Genomic DNA, 19,899 nt, shown 5'->3' with positions numbered 1-19,899 from the left:
TTGCAAGAAATTGAGGAACTAGGCAAAGCCAATCCAATTGAAGAATTGCCACCAACACCAGATGCAATATTCACCATATCATTCACATCAGGAACAACTGGCTCCAAACCAAAAGGTGTCATGATTCCTCACAGAAGTGCTTCCTCTTACATTACCTTTATTGCTTGTTATGAACCACAAGCTAAACTCGGCGACATTGCTTATATTTTCCTCCCATTGACACATTTACTAGAAAGAGAAACTAGTGCTTTTGCATTTTCTGCTGGTTATGCATTGGGATTCCCGCAAACGACAGTTGGCCAGACTGGTCTCAATACTTTTTCGATTATGGTTGATGACTTGCGGATTTTAAAACCAACATATATGTCAATTGTCCCTAGATTATTGACTAGGTTGGAAAGTTTGATTAAAGAAAAAGTCAAGGAGCTCAAACCAGACGAACAACATAAGGTGAATCAGATTATTGAGTACAAGCTTCGTGAACAAGCCAAGTTTGATGGTTCTGCAGCCTATGATGCAACTTTTGATTCGTATCTTCCTTATGAAAATTTGCGTAAATTTATCGGTTATGATAGGTTGAGATGGGTGCAAACAGCTTCTGCACCAGTCGCATCAACAACTTTGGCGTACCTCAAGGCAAGTTTGAATATGGGTGTGCGCCAAATGTATGGTTTGACAGAATCAGGAGCAGCAATTACATGTACTGGTGCATATGATGCTCAAGCAGGAACTTGTGGGTCCATAGCTCCAACTGCCGAGTACAGATTGCGTAGTGTAAGAGATATGGGATATGATGTGGCAAAATTACAAGGGGAAGTGATGTTGCGAGGACAACAAATGTTTAAAGGATACTACTATAATCAAGAAGAGACTGATAAGTGTATTAATGAGCATGGATGGTTTCATTCAGGCGATATTGCCACAGTTGACGAGAATGGGCGAATCACCATTATTGATCGGGTGAAGAATTTCTTTAAGATGGCACAGGGTGAGTATGTCTCTCCGGAAAAGATTGAAAACCGATACTTATCATCAAACACTATAATCAATCAATTGTATGTGCATGGCAATTCGTTGAAGTCTTATTTGGTTGGTATAGTTGGAATTGATTATGAACAAGGATTGAAATTTCTCAATAGTGAATTTGGTATCAATAGAATTGGCATGAGAGAAGAGGAGATGTTGCACCATTTGAATAAAATTGAAGTCAAGACTAGATTATTAACGAAATTGAATGATAATGTACGTAACCACTTGAATGGATTTGAGTTGTTGCATAATATCCATATTGAAATTAATCCATTGACGGTTGAAAGAGATGTTGTTACTCCGACTTTTAAATTGAGGAGACCAATTGCACAGAAGTTTTTCGCCAATGCTATTCATAAATTGTATGAGATTGAACAAAGTTTGCTAGCTGGTCCAAAATTGGGACTTGCCAAGTTGTAAGGAAGTGAGACGAACGTTGTGGTGATAAATATAGTTACATCCTTTTTAGATTAAAGCCACAATACAATGAAGCAAAGATTTCCATTGTAGATCCAACACAAAGCTCTATTTGAACTAGTAAAATTCATTCGCCAAACCGAACTTATAAAAATTCAATGTACAAAGCATATACAATATAAACACTTTTTAACTAGGAAAGATTTGATCAAAGGGCAAATCATTGAAAAAGTCAAACAGATTGATGTCGTCCAACCCATTATTTGTAACGAGACCGGGGGTTACGGGAGCATCAAATGAATTGAAAGAAGTTCCACTCTGCCAGTTAGGCCCCGGTGACATTCCATACCCACGTTGGGATTGACCGAGAGGAGCTGAATTGCCTAACCGTTGTTGCTGTTGTTGCTGCTGTTGCTGCTGCTGTTGTTGTTGCTGCTGTTGTTGTTGCTGCTGTTGCTGCTGTTGTTGCTGATGTTGTTGCTGACTCTGCTGTGGCTCACCCTGTGACACACTTTGTGGTTGCAAAATGGGCTGCGGGGTTCCATAGTTCAACTGCTGGCTCTGCTGTTGCTGATTCTGCGACAACATTTGCAACCAAATTCGATCAATCTCTTCACTATTAAGATAGTCCAAACCAAACTCCTTGGTGAACTCGCCAACTGAAGTGTCGCTGGATGGAGTTGACAAGCTAACCGATTCTTTTGATGTTGACGATGTCGATGATGCATCATTGTTGGCATATTTTCGGTAAGTCACATCACTACAGAATTCCTTACCCATCAAATTAACTTTACCCATCTTTTGCAATGCACCTTCACATAGGTCAACCAATTCTCTAATCTGCACAGTGGAGAAATCGGGTAATTTGACATTGTAATTAGACTTGACAGTCTCATCGTTGTAAAAATCCATCGAGGTAATCACCTTCAAAAAGTATGAATGACTTTTAGTCAATTTCCACGCGTAGAAATACCTCGAACTTAATTTCGATACGGCAGCTATTGACACCTCTGCACATCTAGTCAAACACGAGGAGAGTTTGCACAACTCCTTATAATACTCATAGTATGCATTGTCAGAATAGCACCTTGATTCATGGTCCGCTTTTGACTTTAGCCTGTAAATACTTAAGTTGACCCTTATTATCCCAGCTAAATTAAGCTGGTTCAATTTGTGAATAATATGCTGCAACTTGGGGTTTATAAACATGTCACATATCACGGCACTGTTACCCATAAGCTCAAAGTAGTGCGGCATCAAGTCATGAGCAGCAATCTGTATCATCTTCTTAAAGTAAAAGAATGTCAATTGGAGATCCTTGTTTTCGTAATGAAGGAATATATGGTACAACGTTGAAAGAAGAAACGACTTCATTGAGATGTAATGTTTGGCTGGGAAATTTCTTGCAAACACATGAGTGTTTTGTATATCAGTTTTCAAACATTCTTTCAACGAACCGTACTTCTGGCCTATCCTTACCTCAAGTTCACTAATTAAATTGGTCAATTCGCCGAGCTTTGTTCTTCCTGTTAAGCTGAGGATATTCTTAAGGAGCTGTCTCAATACACTCAGCATTCCCGGATCATTCTGAAAGTATAACTCAGTAATATACTTGTCCAATTTTTTGTCCTTCAAGTTCGAGTTATCTGCATTTGAGTAAGGGATTTTGGTATCATAGCTGTCCGCACTGATAAGCATGGGACTTCCATACGTATACGCTTGATAAAAGTCAGACATCACTATCAAATGCCAAATTTTTCTACCCACATGATTCTTTTTCTTGTCTGTCAAAACATCTGGAAAATTCTCAGGTTCACGGTTTAGTCCCAAAGAATATGCCATTTGAGTGACTAACGCAGATAATCCATTCGAATCAGCACCATCACCGTCGTCGCCATCTTCAGGAGCAAACATATAGTAAATCTTCATAAACAACGCCAACTGAATCAAAGGCAATGTTGCTCTTCTCAATATATCAAACTGATAGAAGCAGAATCGAGCAATTTGGATAACTTCAATACTAATTGGGTTTTGCATCAAATATTTGGTGTCTTGAGCTTTGGGGCTAGGGTCGGTAGTATTCAACCTCTCATCATTCTCCAGCGCCTTATTTGAAAAGAGAGATAAATAAGCCAACCTCATGGTTATCAACAAGGTCCCCACAAAGGCCAAGTCTAACCTCTTTTCAATCTTCAAGTCGTTAATAGGAACATCTTCATATGAGCGAGGCCCAATAATCTTCTCCGTCCAGTCAATAAACTCCTCTTCGTCAACAAATGGCATAAATGGATAACATATTTCAAAAAATCGATCAACCAACTTCCAAACAACTTTTTTGCTGGGAAAAATTCTCCGTACTTTATCAATCAATACCAATTCGCAACCAATCTGATTATCAAACAAGGTCAACTCCAATTGAATGGTGTCCTTATTAGACTTTGACAACATTTTTGACTTCAACATGTTGTAAGGCACAACGTCACTGTACCCATTATTTTCCAACATACGTTTGCGAAACTTCATATCGGAGTCACTGTTGTCACTTACGACAACCAGTGTATTCTCCTGAGTTACTTCATTGCTAGCAGGGCAAACTGCAAAATTCAGCGAGCCTTCCTTTTGCTTGCTTATAAAGTCCCAAAGCGCACTCAATCCTTGGTCACGCTTCATCATTGAGGTCCATGCAAAGGGCCCATAATTGACTCTCATAAAGTCTCTGCAACATACCGAGGAGTAGTTGTCATAAAAGTTTATTGTCTCCGTTTCATTCAAGTAAGGATTCACTCCTAGTAAATTGGTTCCTGATTGAGGGGGAGCATAATTTGGCGATGTTGCAACAGACGGCACCAGGTAGTTAGAGCTAGCTGTTGGTGACTCGTGTGGGGGCATGTGGTCTCTCAACGAAGGTAGCTGTATTGATGGAGTTCTTGCGTTTGACAAGTTGTAAACTGTAGACAACTGCGGTTGAATCGTCGGCCGAGGTAACACGGGTGACAGCACTGAATATGGAGTGCTTTGAATATATTTGAAATTTGAGTTAACTTGAGTGGGAATGTAGTTATTCGGCGAATTACCACTGCTTTGGCCGTTCTGATGAAGGTTGTTTTCGATTGATTCCAATCTTTGTTTCAACATTTTAATTTCGTTCAACGAATTTGCGAGTTCTGGGTTGGAGTTTTGCTTTTTGAGACCATTTTCATCATTGCTAGTATTGCTCCTCTTCCTGCTGCTTGTTGAATATGAGCTTGTTGTACTATTCGGAGATAGATTGTTAACAAACAGTAACGGTTGTTTGGCACTTTGTTCGTATGGTCGAATCACTCCATCTAATTTTTGGGTCAGATCATTCACGCCTTCCTCATCATAACTGCATTCAATATTACTCCTAGCTTTCACACAATTTGAACATGGTGATTGTCTATCACATTTGATTTTTCTCTTTTTACAATTTGTACAAACCAAACTAGGTCTCTTTCTCCTACGCTGTGCTGGTTGCTTCTGTTCCTCTTTCACAATCGTTGGTATTTGTGGAACTCCTGCTATTGTCGACATGATGATGATTCTTTTGGTATGTGTTAAATGCAAGAAGATAAAGCTAATGGCAAAAATGACACGGCGAAACAATTCCTTAATGAATGAATATTTTCTCCTGAGCGGAGGTGTTTATGTGGGAGAAGAGAGAGAGAGAGAAAGAAAAAAGAAAAAAAAAGAGAAACAATGTTTCATCTTTTCCGAGATTTCCGATTTAGGTAAGAGCGAGAGAAGGGATCGGGTGAAAATTACAAATCGTCCCTCGAGCATCTGAAATTCCAGATTCTATGTCTAAATCTATATTATATTACATTTACTGATTAAATAGTTTATCTAATGGTAAATCATCAAACATTTCGGAATAGTTGAATAAATTAGGCTGCGGAGGTGGATTCTGAGATGTATTGCCTTGAGATTGATATTGTATATTATCTGTAAACGGTTGGCCTTGTGGGTTGACAGCTGCTGGTTGGCCTTCAAAAGTGGCAGTCGCTGGTTGATCTTGAGTAGTCGCCGTTGCTGGTTGCCCCTGCATATTTGGGGTCAATTGTGGAGCTTGAGCGTTTGTATAATATGGATTGGCATACTGCGTTTGTGCAACACCAGCCCTGCCGTACGCCGTATTGTCATAACCCAACCCCTCCATGCAGTTATTATTAACAATACTTGGCTGTTGCTGAAATAAACTGTCATACTGTAAAATACCCGTGTTTTGATTATTTGTCTTCAGAGACAACATTTGCAACCAGACGGAATCAATCTCCTCGCTATTGTCAAAGCGTAGATCCTCAAAGCCGGTAAAGTATAATCCAGTTGAATCAACGCTTGCCGGAGTATTCATTACCGTCTCGTGGCCCCTGTTGGTCAAATTGAGATCCGATAGGACATTCGAGGATGACTCGTTGTTGCACGGTTTTTGTTGCTCTTTTGGTTCAGTCTTTTTAAACAATGATTCAATACCAACTTCTTTACAGTACTTTTCCGCGCTTTGCTCAAACTTTTCCAAGCTGTCTTCAACAAAATCAACAACCTCCAGCATCCACTCTGCAGTTGGCTGGGCAAAGTCCAAGCCATCAATATTTATCTCCTTGTAAAAAGCCGAACTAGTAACTAGTTTTAGATAATAATTTTGGCTTCTTACAACTTCCCAAGCAAAAAAATATCTCTTACTCAAAATCGATATTCCTGTCAAGCAAATACGACAACATTTTTCCATAAGAGTGATGAATCGATTAAGCGTCGCCGTGAATTGTTTGTACTCAATGCCTGATCTTTTGTCCTTGCCCGTGCGTGCTTTATATAGCGAAAAGTTGGTACGGATAATCCCAACTATACAGATATCACTTACTCTCGTTAATACTTGAATGATAATAGGGTTGATGAATAGATCAGCACCTTCCCCAAATATTTCTTGGCTCTTGGTTATCAAAGCAAAGCCAGACACTATTATTTCGCCCATTGCTAAAGTCAACATCTTTTTCAAGTAATAATAACTCAAGGTATTGTTGGACTTTTCATAAAAATTAAACAAGAAACAATAATTCAACATCAAAAAGGAGTACAACTTCAACAAGCTGGCAGCTTTCGAAATCTTGTTTGTATGGTATCTCGAGTCCAGCTCCTCTAGAGAATACAAATAGTCATCTAGCTTACCGAGAAGCTTCCTTGCGCCTTGTTCGATAAAATTGAGATGTGTTGTTAGTTCCTCGACTTTCATATTTCCATTAACGTTAGAATACATCGAAAGCACATGTTGAATTGGACCACCAATGATGGTGGACATAAAGGCAAATATTGTCGTCTGATCAGTCTCTTTATTCCTCAGGTTCGAGTTCTGCCACGTGAAAAATGGTTTCTTTGTATCATAGCTCTCCCTTCTAATCAGCACCGGCGTTCCATACAAGATTGCCGAATTATATTCGGTCAGTACAGTAAAGTACCAAATTTTTCTGTACAAGTTTTTCATCTTATCATCTTTGAAATCAGGCGTCTTGTCGGGCTCTCTGTTCAAGCCTAGCATATAAGACATGGAAACCAAGATACTGTTTTGGATCTGGCCATTGCCTCCTTCCAAACCATCACCTTCTTCTGGTGCATAAATTTTATATATACGCAAAAAGACACCACATTGCAACATTGGAATGCTTACTCTTCCCAATCTCTCCAAATGTCGGAAACATGCCTGGGCCACTTCGGCAGCCCCAATTTCAATCTGATTCAACAAGAGATATTTTTTCTCTGCTTCACTGGGAGATAGGTCAGTTTTAGCAAGTATTTTTTCGTTATGGAATCCGCGATTATGAAACAATGACAAGTACGATAGTCGAAGGATTACACACAAGATTCCAATTTGAGCAAAGTCGCCACGATGTGCTATTTTGACAGCTGGTTTTATATCGTCGTAAGACTCTTTGCCGATAATCTTTTCGATCAACCTTCTAAACTCATCCTCAATCAAGTACGGAAAAAATGGGTATAGGAGGTACATGAATCGGCTAACGTGCAACCATATGACCCTCCTTGTTGGCATTACGGATTGAATCTGCTCAATCAAAGTCAACTCGTGGTCTCTTGGACCTCCCAAAACACTCAACTCCAACGCCAATGTTGACAAATTAACTGGGTTTGGTGTAATCGATATACTCTTTGTTCTTTCCCTTGCCAATTTGTCATCTTCTGTGTCCTTCGTTCGAGCTTCGAATCGAGAAACCGAGCTCTCATCAAATTTCAAAGTGCTCTTTATCCTTTCATCCACCGGTTCAATCAACCTCTTTAGCGGATCATAAGTAATACCAGCTTTGACGCCTTTGTCCTTGTGCTTTTGTTTTGCTGCAAAAGTTCTAAGCGCCTTTAAGGATGCACTATTGCGAACGGAGTATGACCATGACAACGGGTACAAATTCCTAGTCTTTGAGCCATCATTGCTGGAATATATTTGCGAATACAATGGAATAACATCATTAGGGTTGTCGTAAGGGTTAATGCCAGCCAAAAACTTGTCACGTTTGCAGATATCGTCGAGATGGATCTCCTTTGTCATCGATTGCTCACTGTCATACAACTCAATTTCACCCGTCAGCACGTCTGTGAGAGGTACATAGCCAGGCCGCGATTCTTCGTGTGTGGTGAATATTATACCTTGGAAACTGTTGATAGATCTATTGTAAACAATGTTTTTATCTTTGTCTTCATTTTTCAACTTCGAGGACAATCCAGCTTTTGTCTTTTTTCGAGAATTAGCTGGCGGGCTCATCAGCGATTCGTATTGCTTTAATCTTGATTGAAGCTCTTCCAACTCGGATTTCTTCATAATGACACAAACATCGCTTGACGAGTTTGGCAGATACGTGCCATTGTTTCTCGCCACCTTCTCATTAGACACAACTTCTGGTGAGGTCACTGATGCCTCTCGGACAGGCTCTTCAGAAGAAGCTAGTACTTTGCGTCTTTTAGAAGCTCTGGAATCACCATTCTTTTTGTTCCTTTTTCCTTCCTGCTTGGCCAATAGTCTTTCGTCGTACTCACACTGGTCAGCAATCTGATTCTTGACACACATCTGACACGGTTTGCCCTTATCACATTTGATCTTTTTCTTTCGACACGGGAAACAAACCAAGCTTGGTCTATTTCTCTTTTTCTTGATGCGACCCTCTTCCTTTACTGCGTTGTTTGTGTAGTGGGGCCCTTCATTGGGCGACATAATATCAGTCGAGTGAAGTACGGAATCATCGTCTGACTTGATTTCAGACATTACTGCAACCTCTGTGTGTGTATATTTGTAGCAGATGAGATCAAGTGTAGTTATTTAATCCCCGCCTTCAGTCTAAACGGTATTTGTACTTTTGTTTTTGAAGGTTATTTTTCTTGTGATTATAATAAAAGCGGAAAGGAAGAGAAAGGAAAAAAAGGAAAAGAGAACACAGAACAAAGTTGCAAATAAAACGTTAAATCCGAATGATAAAAAATTCGCATCCGTTCTAGAACATATGATGAACTGACAAGACATAATGCATGTACATCCTCTACACCGGAAAATAACGGGGGCCAAGAACCCCTGCATAAATTATCCCTTCATGATCAAAAGAGCGTAGACTTCTTTATGTTGTAGAACAAAATCATCATCAGACATGTTTGTTTCATTACACATAGTCTATCTATCTAATGTAAGCCACTTTTGTCTTGTTCTCAAAATACATAAATAAGCAAACTCTTTTTGCTCCCCCTGGCTTCATCTACTCCCTAGTAGTTCCATACGAGGCGCTATTATTACCACCGCCTGTGAGCAAACGTTCATCAGCTGAAGATGAAGTATACTCACTTTCACTATCAAAAGCCTCATCTTCACTGCCATTGTATAAAAAGAATTGGACAAAAATGGTGAAATCTAAAGCCAACGTACCCAACGAACCAGCCAACCACGAACAATTCACCCAGAGGTAATTCCAACTAGTATCAATCGACAAAATGGAAATAACATAGGTCAAATTACCCAAACATGCAAACAAAAAAAACATAAATGAAATACCGTCGCATGATTTACGCTCATAATTCAAGACAATCTGCGGTACCCTCGACCCCAAGTACAAAATAGCACATAACCAGCCAAATGTTTGAGCTAATGGGTCGAATATCAAATCTTCAGGACGATGACCTTCACCTGGATGCTTATGCTTGCGATGAGAATCTTTGACGTAGGAAATATACCATCCTACTATACCTGATATGATCACCAATGAAACCATAAGGGTATTGAGTAATGTCGTTTGCAATCTCGATGTCGTCTTAGAGTCTGATCGTACACTTGCCTCTTCGTCTCTCGTCTGCAATGTCGGGTTCCCACTTGAATAGGCCGACTCTAAAACATCTTCATTAATAGGAGTTGCTGGTGATAAATGAGTGAAATCGGGGTTACCTTTTTCTTTGTTGTTGCCATTTCCATCGCCATAAACTAAACATTGCCATAATAGAACAACATCAGCCAAAGTATAATAAACAGCCAATATAATCATCGTTGGTAGTAGACCTTGCATAACTGCTCCCAAAACATTAAAGACATCACCAGCTAACCATAATATGATAAATGTCAATGATAAACCCTCCGATGATTTTCTCGTAAAGTTTTCATAAATCTGGGGTGCGAAAACGATAATCCAACATGCTAGTGATATGGAGCCGGTTATCCCACTGATAGCTTGTTTGTCCAATATTATAGGGGTTAGTGGAGGAGTCATACTATAGCGAATGCAACTTGTGAATATAAAGATATATGACTTTAATGGAACTTTCTTCTTTTTGGTATGTAAAAAAAGAAGATCTGCTAGTTTTCTTTCGGAACAAAAGAAATGAACAAAGAAAAAAAAAAAAAAAAAAAAAAAGAAAAATAATAAAATAAAATTTGGAGAAATGATTTTAAGGAAGCGCCGCAAATGAGTCAAATCAAAAAAAAAAAAACGGTCATACAGGCGGCACAACACAAAAAAGACAATAGTGAGGTTCAATATTTGGAATTATACTTCTGAGTATCTTAGTCAAAGAGAGGCAATAGGAAATAAATTAAATGTAAAACATTCTCTTACCATCAATGTATATTTCATAAAAAACTTTACAACTTGGCCATTTTCAATTTTGCTCCCACAATCAAGCTTTGTTCAATCTCATACAACTTGTGAATAGCATTGCTGAAGAACTTTTGTGCAACTGGTCTTTTCAACTTGAATGTAGGAGTAACTACATCTCTTTCAACCGTCAATGGATTAACTTCAATATGGATATTGTGCAACAACTCGAACCCATTCAATTTACCACGCACATTATCATTCAATGTATTCAAGAGCTTGGTCTTGACTTCGACTCCATTCATATGAGTCAACATTTCATCCTCCGACATGTCAATTTTATTTATACCAAATTCACTATTGAGGAATTTCAATCCTTGTTCATAATCAATTCCAACTATACCAACCAAATAAGACTTCAATGAATTACCGTGCACGTATAATTGATTGATGATTGGGTTAGCTGACAAATAACGATTTTCAATTTTTTCAGGAGAAACATACTCACCTTGAGCTAATTTGAAAAAATTCTTTACCCGATCAGTAATTGCCAATCTTCCTCTTTCGTCAATGTTTCCTATATCTCCAGTATGGAACCATCCGTGTTCATTGATACATTTATCAGTCTCTTCTTGATTATAATAGTATCCTTTAAACATTTGTGGGCCGCGCAACATCACCTCACCTTCCAATTTTGCCACGTCGTATCCCATATCTCTGACCCCACGTAACCTCAATTCAACGGTTGGGGCAATAGACCCCGAGGTACCGGGCTTAGAATCATATTCGCTAGTTGACGTACAAGCACCGCCTGACTCTGTCAAACCGTACAACTGACGAGCGCCTATATTCAAACTTGCCTTAAGGTACGCCAATGTTGTTGCTGCAACTGGTGCAGAAGCTGTTTGCACCCATTTCAACCTGTCATAGCCAATGAATTTGCGCAAATTGTAGTAGGGGGCATATGAATCAAACCTGGAATCATAACCAGCTGGACCATCATGTTTTGCTTGCTCGTGAAGTTTGTATTCAATAATTTGATTCACCTTATGTTGTTCGTCTGGGTTGAGCTCCTTAACTTTTTCCTTAATCAAGCCTTCCAACCTAGTCAATAATCTAGGGACAATTGACATATATGTTGGTTGTAAAATTCTCAAGTCATCAATCATATTGGTAAAGCTATTGACATTGGTTTGACCCACGGTTGTTTGCGGAAATCCCAATGCATAACCAGCAGAAAGTGCAAAAGAACTAGTTTGTCTTTCGTAAATGTGCGTCAATGGCAAAAAGATATAAGCAATATCACCTAATTTAGCTTGTGGCTCGATAAATGCCAAGAATGACATATACGAGGCGGCCATTCTATGGGGGATCATACCACCTTTTGGTTTGGAGCCAGTTGTTCCTGACGTAAATGATATGGTGTAAAGAGCATCTGGTGTTGGTGGCAATTCTTCAATTGGATTGGCTTTGCCTAGTTCCTCAATTTCTTGCAAATCCGTAACTTCAACTTTCAACTCTTTAGCCAACTGGTACAAACTAGGGTCAAGATACTTGATGGGATCCATCAGTACAATTGAAATCAATGCTTTTGTCTCCTCAGGATAGCTCTTTTTCAAGTTGAGAAGTGGTTTCACTTTGTCAACAGTGCAAACAACAATTGGACTCTCCGTCAAGTGTAAAATGTACTGTGACACATCCGGTCCTAGTGTGTCGTACAAAGCGGTGTTTGTGATGGAGTATGCCGAACATGCCAAGTCAGTCAATAACCATTCCAAACGGTTGACAGCAAAGATTGATAAAATGAAAGAGCAACTCTTTTCAATTATGTGGTCTTTGTTATCACGAAGATAGTTGGGGACGCCATAACTCCTCCAATCTCTTAAATGGTTGGTAACTTTCCGATGGGCCTCCAATTCCAAGTTAAGATTCTTATTATCACTAAGTGATTTGATGATCCCCGCACCAATATGTTTTTTCTTCGTATTGGTTTCACTATAAGTCAAGTACTCGTAATGATTAGCCAGTTTCTTGTTGACATAGTCATAAGGTCTAGCTCCCAAACATGGACGATTCGCGTAAAGCTTAGCAGCATGGTTGAATAATTTCGGATGAGTGCTCAAGTCTGGGTGTATCGAATCAATTAGTTTTTCAGAATACGCCCTGTTCCTATAAACTTGTGAATAGTTGGAACTATTGTACTTGTTCGTATCTGGGCCCATTGCAACTGATTTACTAACTTCCTCACTAAAAGGTAACTTTGAGATGGCCTCCGTGGCTGGACAATCTGTTGATGAGAATAAGCTAGACATTGGTGATATAATGTAGTAATTATGAGGTAAAAAGCAAATCTCTGAAAGTGGACTCTATTGAGTTTAAAGACCAGAGGAATTACTCTTCTAATATATATATATATATATTGTCAGCTCTAGGAACCAACAAGAAACTACCGCCAAACCCCACCCGATCTATGAGAATGATTTTGGAAATTGTGTGTCAAGCTTTATTTTATTTCAAAAGAGTCCGTATATATGGCAAAGTATTACACAAAACCACAACTGGGGTATATATAATCTCTGTTTTTGGGGTAAATTGTATTGCGCTGTGTGCCATTTGAACAAAAGGGGCGAGAATTGGATTTAAGCGAAGGGGATGAGTCGGAGATCACTCTTCGAAGACAAGCTACTTGTAAAAGAGGTTCCCCGACTGAGTCTAGTATCCAAGTCGATGTTTGAACATTTCCATTGACGGCGACAAGTTTTTAAAAGAGGAGGTTCTCTCCAATTTGATAAACGAGTTTGAAACTTTACGGTGCAAAGAGTGCAAGTTGCCGTAAGTAAGTGAACTAGTGACTCTACCATGCTTAGAACACCAACTCCACTCTCGGAGTAAATGATCATTGTCTAATTACAAAATTCCGGTGGTCTTTGTATTTATCTTGAAAGTATTTGATGACAAGCGTGTATAACCGTTACAATCCGAAATGTTCAGGTGTCTTTTAGAAAAGGTTACATCAGATATATATACCCCGCCATGTTTCAGTAGTAAGTCATTGTTTTGTCCTTCCCCTTTTCTTCGAAAGTGTATTATGTAAGGTATTAGTCCAAACAAGCCTGTTGTATTACATAATACACATTTCACTCACGTGACTCTAACAAAGAAATTGCTGGCTGGTTTTCTATTAAATGGGTTGCAAAGTTCATTGAAAACATTGTTAGAGGTTGGTTTATTCTGCTTGATCAATGCTGCTTGCAACCAGTACTCAATTCAGATTTCATATAGGGTCGAAACGTGGGATATCTTTACACGATACTCGAGCTATATATATATAGGCGATGTAACTCTCCTACAATTACACTCTGTATCAAACCTCTCACAGGTGCAAACAGAACATTCTTTCCTACCTTTCGCTATTTTCCTAAAATTCAAAAGGCCGGTCCTTATTTATCTACGACAACTAAATCGACATCTTTCTATCACGCAGACGTTGAAATGAATGAAGCAGCATTAGAATTTCCAGTACCACTTCATCTTCATGTCCTTTTTGTTTGTTGCAAGTTAGTTTTAATTGTTGTTGTGTTGAAGAATGTTTGGGATTGAGCTCTAATGACCATAGTCGCATACCTCACAAGCAGGTCTTGGTTCAGTCATCATTTTCGTTAGTTAATCGTCGCATCATTATTCATTTCGTGTATAGTTCAAAGTGTGAAATACCATTGTTAAACCCCCTCTTCTTCATCATCATCTATCATGGTCTTCTCCTTCTTTCCAAACACTTGTTCACATGCTGAGCAAATCTCCCACCAGCAATCTTTCGACCACAATTTTCACAACTAAAATATCGAGAAGTTTCACTGGTTTTCAATTTGGTTTTATCTTGACCGAAAATATCCTTATTTATGTCTTTCAGTTGATTGAAATTGGTCAATAGTTGATCAATTTGTGGATCGGATATTGTGATTTTCTCCACCGTCATATAATCGGAATAAGTGTTGACTACTTGTTGTTTTATGATTTTGGCGATCATGTCATGGAGTAAGGATTCAGTCTACTTTTTGTTAGTTCAAATTGCTCATTAATAAAACTTTAAATGTAAGAGGGCATTGTATTTTCAACATACTAGTGTGCGATAAGTCACTTGTGCTTCTGTCATTATGGAATATAGATTAGCTGGTGTGTGTGTGTGTGTGTTTTTGTTGTAGTAGTTGGATGAGAAATGTATAAAATTAGTGTAGTCGCGCATTGCTTGACTTTTTAGACCGTCGACCCAATGCGGCTTTCTTAGAACCACTTTTGAGGCAACCACTGTAAGAGAAACCAATTAACCACCATATTTTTCTCATAACTGTACTTCTTCGTCAAAATGGCTCAAATTATACATCTTCTACTCGCTACAAACTGTGTCTGTCTTTCTTCGTAAGCCCCTCAAGGGATCTTTTTACGCGGGGCTACTATAGGCTCAAGTCCCACGAGTTGGAAAAGTAGGTCGTGGCCACTACATGTAGTTATGTAACAGACTTAGTACGATGTTCCAATATATTTCCCTTTGCCAGGCTTTACCCCCCCCCTAAGTTTCTTCGTACCTTTCTTTTTTGCAACAATTTTTGGCACAAAAGGATTTTTCATTGCAAGAAAAAGCGCCAAATAAAAACAACTGTTAACAACTATTTGCTACATCATCACCATCCCTTTTTTTCAATTAGCTAATTCAATGTCGGACATCGATGACGATGAACCACCTACAGCTACTCTGCATATACAACCCAACAGCCACCATGACATAGAAGATGAAGTACAAGATTGGAAGCTTTTAGGTAAATTCAATCACCACATCACTTCTACGTCATCGCAATCTGGCACCACCACATCATCAGCAATTCCTAAACGAGGTGAGAAGGAATTCGAACCCGATGGAACAACAGTTCAGGGCCATTCACTACAAGAATCACAACAAGCAATGTTTGATGCATTATCAAATATACGAGGTCATCACATCAAGCATAAATTGGTGGGAGTTTGGGTTGCATCGATTAATCAATGTGTCATTTTACAAATCCGAGGGAACTTTTTCAGAGACATGGGGACGGCAGCAGGGTCAATTATGTATTTGAACCCATACGAAATGGTTTATTTAGTTGAACGAGGCAGTCTAATTGCGTATTTGTCCAACAATGAATTTGACTCTTGGTTGGTAAAGAGAGAGCACAACAAGGGAAGTGGTGGGGGTGACTTTGATATCGAATCGAAGCTATGGGCGTTGGATTTAGAATATCTTTATTGTTTGGCCATGATTGATATTCTGCAATATCAAGTTTATTCATATTTGAAACGATTGGGTTATATCTTGCAAACACCAGCTGCGACGGCACCTTCTGTGCAATATCATAACGGCAAAGTACACAACCCTACTCTAGATGTATCATTTTGGCTATTACCTCGACAATGGGGAATGCTTGCATATCCAACGTTACATACAAGCCATTTCAAAACCAAGACCTATTTCAATTACACCAACATCTACAAAGCTATCACTTTGGACTTGGGCAAAATTGTTGCTCCACCACCAAAAGACCAACTACAAATCACGTATAATGTATGGAGACCAACTCCAGCATTTGCTAAAAAGTCACCACCTCATCCTGATTTCCAATTAGTCGTTGTCGATTCATCCAAATCCACTGCTTATTTGACCCTACCACAGTTGCAGAATCTACAACTGCAACTAAAGATTAAACCAGAGGGTGAGTCGAGTAAGAAGAGTGCCCCAAAGAAACAACCACGCGTTGAGTCAAAGCGACAACTACGAGCCAAGCAGCAAGCGGAACGACAATCCAAACTAGATAAATCGATTCAATTACGTAATGAGTACTGGAAACGACGCGATTTAGGGTTTAAGCAAGGTGGCAATAGCATCATTGTTGCAATTGTCAATCAAGGTGTGATCAACTTTATCAATATGTCAACTGGTGATTTCAACTGTGAATTTAATAAGAACACATTGGATGAGATATACCCCGGCAAAGCACATTCAATAATCTACAATGAGTAAAGCCAAAATAAACGTTTGATATATATATTTACGCATACAACCATAGACATCTCTCAACACCCTGTAAGCTTATTCTTTGGAAACTTGTATCCACCATCTTCAAAACTTGTTAAATTCATATTTTGATAAATGTTCAAATGGTCTTGAATGTAATCGTAAGTTGGATAGTCTTGAGGATCGCACCCCACATTAACAGCATCTTCTGGTTGATAAACTCGTACATAATCCACTCTCATTTTGCTAGGAAATACCAAACTTGGCCAATCGATATAGGCCCATGAATTTGAGATGCCTAGATTCATAATGATGCTAATGGGTTCTTTTGGTATTTGTCTCCAACCAACATTCCCATTAGGATGCAAGGCAGTTGACTTCATGGAAAATGTAGCATCGTCACCGACAAACCAAGTGATGTATCCAGTGGCATCATCGTTCAAGTACTCGTAGCCGAATTTTTGGAATCGGCCCGAGTCTTGACCAAATTGATACCAAGTAGTATTCAACATTGTGACTCCTGAAATTGCCTGCTGGAACGGTCCACCAGCATATGTGTTCATCAATGTCACTGATGCATTGTAAATCTCAATGAAGTCGTAATCGGGCATGTACCAAATGTCATAGGGAGCAATTTGCAACGATTGAGACACTCGTCCAATGATACCATGAATCTCACCTTCCAACGCATCGATTTCCGGTGCTCCTCTTCCGACACCAGGGTTTGGATGTGATTCACCAGGACAGGTACATTTGTTTAGCCTTTGTCCTGGTAGGTAGGAAATCCCATCGGGTGAGGATTGATTGGGCGTGATACCGGCATCACATGTATCGTAAGTATAGGGCCATACACCTTCAGTGGTGGCCAAGTAGCCAGGTCGCCCTAGGTTTCCCATTGACCATAGACCTGGCCATAGACCGGATAAGTTTCCATATCCCGGCAACAGCGCTGAGAATTCCAATTTACCTTGAGTAAAACACATTTTATTCCACGATTGAACCATCCCTGAACGATAGAACAAGTCGTGGTTCTTGAAAGCTTCCATAGTTAGTTCCAAAGTTCCATTAGCAGTAATGACTGCATCAGGATCGTACCATTCTAAATCTTGAGTTGCAGCGTAATGGAAATTAGGAGAAGTAAAGAATTGATCGTCGCCATCGTAAAAAGTTCTACCTTCAGCGTTAAACTCATCACTGAATACCAATTTCCAGGTTTTACCATCTTGTCCCACATTGGTCAATGCAGATTCAGGAGTATCAGGATCAATAAGGTCCTGACGTATAGCACTCAACATGGGATATTCATAATTTGTCAAGACTTCATAAACTTGTGGTACTGGCTTTGGGTTTGAATTTGTAAAAGTCAACACTGGCAACACAATAAACACACCAATTGCTGCCAACACCATAACAATTATTGCCAACATCCCATTAAATGATCGTCCATCCATGTGTTTCAAATCATACATGAAGCGATGGCGATTATAATCTGAATCCAATACAGGATCAGGATTATGTAAATAATCATCAGGTTCTTTTTCATCGATGCTTAGGGGGAATTGACTGGCAGGGTATCCACCAAATGGGGAGAATTCATGTTCATAAGACGGCGAATATGATGAATTGTTACCATCGTCGTCGTAAAGTAAACTTGTAGTTGATAATTGTGCCGAGCTGGTGTACTGTTTAGGGTACCGGTCATATGCTGGGATTGTTGTTGGCGTAGTTACAAGTAACTCCAGGCCAGGTCTTGGTCGGGGCACTGGAGATGGAGCGCTACTACTTCTGCTGCCTCTATTATCTCTGCTGGTCCCAAGTAATGGTCGGAACGTTCGATCTCCAGGTAATATGGGAGATTGAGATGAGTAGAGCGATTGTGAATCATTTGAATCGGGGTACCCTCGGGATTGTGTACACTGGTTGTATGTAAGAAACTGTCGTTGATCATTTTGATACTGGTTCTGTTCCTGAGCTTGGAAATCATTACATCTATTACTCCCCTCATTGTTACTATTACGTTGAAAGTAAAACGAATCTGAATCAGTCAAGTTCAGATGCGGTGGCGAATAGTCGTAACCATACTGCTCAGATATTTGGTTTTGCTCCACTTCAAATGGGTTGACTGGTGATTGTGGGTTCTCTTGATTTAATTGCTGATAGTTGAAACTTTCATGTTCGTCACCATCCACCAAGTTGATTGAAGGCATAGGCTGAGTCAAGTTTCGTCTCATGATTAAGCCGTAGTTGAAGAAGATTAAATATATGATACTGATGCAGTAGCGAGTGACAGGTGACAGATAGAACAAGCCAATAGTTAGTGGCTAATGTATGGCTGGTATTGATGGACAAATGCGTACAAGAACACCCCGCTTCTTCGGTCTCTTCATTTTTGTTTTTGCCTTTCTTTCCAAATTATATATACCTTTTACTGTTTAATAAACTTTGGAATATAAAGTTGAACTTGCAGAATGATACATAGTTTTAGTCTTGTTTTGGAAATTTCTTGGGCTGCAAAAAAGAAGAAACAAAAAAGAAAAAATCAAAAAATTTCTTAACTAAGCAAACACAGAGAATTCTTTTGTCTTGAAGATTTTTTCTTGGGTGAATTTCGTTGCAGTGAACATACTTAGCGTAGCAATTATGGATGGTGAGACTTTGGTCGAAACGAAAGTGACGTTGTTGATGGCTGTATTGCCTAGCATTACTGGAATAGTAGACTGAGTATTAAAATGTTTGAATAAGCGTGGTAGCTTAAATTGGTGAAGAATATTGGTAGAACAGATGCTTCCATTATTGGCACATAGTAGGCTAATCAGTTACCGGCTGATACTAATGGACTGTACTCATTGGATGGTAGGCTGCTGGAGGCACTGTAGTTTGGTGGTTGCAAAAAGGCAACTAGATAACCATTGAAAATATTTTTTTCCAGCTTCAGTAGTGAAGTTCCTCATTCTATGGGTTATACGTATATACGGCAAACACAACAGTGACAAATCTACTCTAGAAAAGATTCACTTTGACCCTTTTGCAGCTCTTGTTCGAATATGGCGTTGTTTAGTGTGCAATATTTGTGAACTTATAAAAAAAGAGAAGACAAAATCAGCACCGCCTTTCCCATTTCTGTACACCTATTAGGTAATATATTACGTAACAGTATAGACAAAAAGGGAAACATTACAACCCAATTTGGTTGATAGGTTTCCCTAGCTACGTTCTTTGTTGGAGTAGTTAAATAGCTAGTGAGTAGGCTCCTAAGGTGGACAATGCGTTATGTAAGTTAATACTCTGTGTGCATGGATTTAAGACAACGACGCGTCTGCAACT

At 39.3% G+C, this 19,899-nt stretch overlaps 8 protein-coding genes across 8 annotated transcripts; 2 read left to right on the top strand and 6 right to left on the bottom strand. All coding sequences in view use genetic code 12, as the record gives it.

Moving 5' to 3' along the window:
• On the top strand, window positions 1–1,449 carry CANMA_001180 (uncharacterized protein; the record flags this gene model as incomplete). The annotated part of the gene is made up of 1 exon (XM_051813122.1): window positions 1–1,449. A coding segment is annotated over one exon (1,449 nt), but the record flags the coding sequence as incomplete, so codon positions are not given.
• A 186-nt stretch (window positions 1,450–1,635) lies between these two features.
• Window positions 1,636–4,998, bottom strand: MRR1 (Mrr1p; the record flags this gene model as incomplete). The annotated part of the gene is made up of 1 exon (XM_051813121.1): window positions 1,636–4,998. One exon carries the CDS (start codon window positions 4,996–4,998, stop codon window positions 1,636–1,638), a length of 3,363 nt encoding a protein of 1,120 aa, XP_051673231.1.
• A 292-nt stretch (window positions 4,999–5,290) lies between these two features.
• On the bottom strand, window positions 5,291–8,728 carry ZCF35 (Zcf35p; the record flags this gene model as incomplete). The annotated part of the gene is made up of 1 exon (XM_051813119.1): window positions 5,291–8,728. The coding sequence occupies one exon, from the start codon at window positions 8,726–8,728 to the stop codon at window positions 5,291–5,293; it is 3,438 nt and encodes a 1,145-aa protein (XP_051673230.1).
• Window positions 8,729–9,209: 481 nt separating this feature from the next.
• On the bottom strand, window positions 9,210–10,208 carry CANMA_001177 (cationic amino acid transporter; the record flags this gene model as incomplete). The annotated part of the gene is made up of 1 exon (XM_051813118.1): window positions 9,210–10,208. The coding sequence occupies one exon, from the start codon at window positions 10,206–10,208 to the stop codon at window positions 9,210–9,212; it is 999 nt and encodes a 332-aa protein (XP_051673229.1).
• A 371-nt stretch (window positions 10,209–10,579) lies between these two features.
• FAA2 (Faa2p) lies at window positions 10,580–12,844 on the bottom strand (the record flags this gene model as incomplete). The annotated part of the gene is made up of 1 exon (XM_051813117.1): window positions 10,580–12,844. One exon carries the CDS (start codon window positions 12,842–12,844, stop codon window positions 10,580–10,582), a length of 2,265 nt encoding a protein of 754 aa, XP_051673228.1.
• A 1,436-nt stretch (window positions 12,845–14,280) lies between these two features.
• Window positions 14,281–14,559, bottom strand: CANMA_001175 (SAGA histone acetyltransferase complex subunit; the record flags this gene model as incomplete). Its single annotated transcript, XM_051813116.1, has 1 exon — window positions 14,281–14,559. One exon carries the CDS (start codon window positions 14,557–14,559, stop codon window positions 14,281–14,283), a length of 279 nt encoding a protein of 92 aa, XP_051673227.1.
• A 684-nt stretch (window positions 14,560–15,243) lies between these two features.
• On the top strand, window positions 15,244–16,581 carry CANMA_001174 (tRNA splicing endonuclease subunit; the record flags this gene model as incomplete). The annotated part of the gene is made up of 1 exon (XM_051813115.1): window positions 15,244–16,581. The coding sequence occupies one exon, from the start codon at window positions 15,244–15,246 to the stop codon at window positions 16,579–16,581; it is 1,338 nt and encodes a 445-aa protein (XP_051673226.1).
• A 53-nt stretch (window positions 16,582–16,634) lies between these two features.
• Window positions 16,635–18,806, bottom strand: CANMA_001173 (SKN1/KRE6 family beta-glucan synthesis-associated protein; the record flags this gene model as incomplete). Its single annotated transcript, XM_051813114.1, has 1 exon — window positions 16,635–18,806. The coding sequence occupies one exon, from the start codon at window positions 18,804–18,806 to the stop codon at window positions 16,635–16,637; it is 2,172 nt and encodes a 723-aa protein (XP_051673225.1).
• Window positions 18,807–19,899: the final 1,093 nt, after the last annotated feature.

This window comes from Candida margitis (genome assembly GCF_024628925.1).
Source record: "Candida margitis strain CBS 14175 chromosome Unknown scaffold55, whole genome shotgun sequence".
Classification (NCBI taxonomy): domain Eukaryota; kingdom Fungi; phylum Ascomycota; class Pichiomycetes; order Serinales; family Debaryomycetaceae; genus Lodderomyces; species Lodderomyces margitis.
The sequence above is the reverse complement of the archived record's forward strand: the minus strand, read 5'-3'. Positions and strand labels throughout refer to the sequence as shown.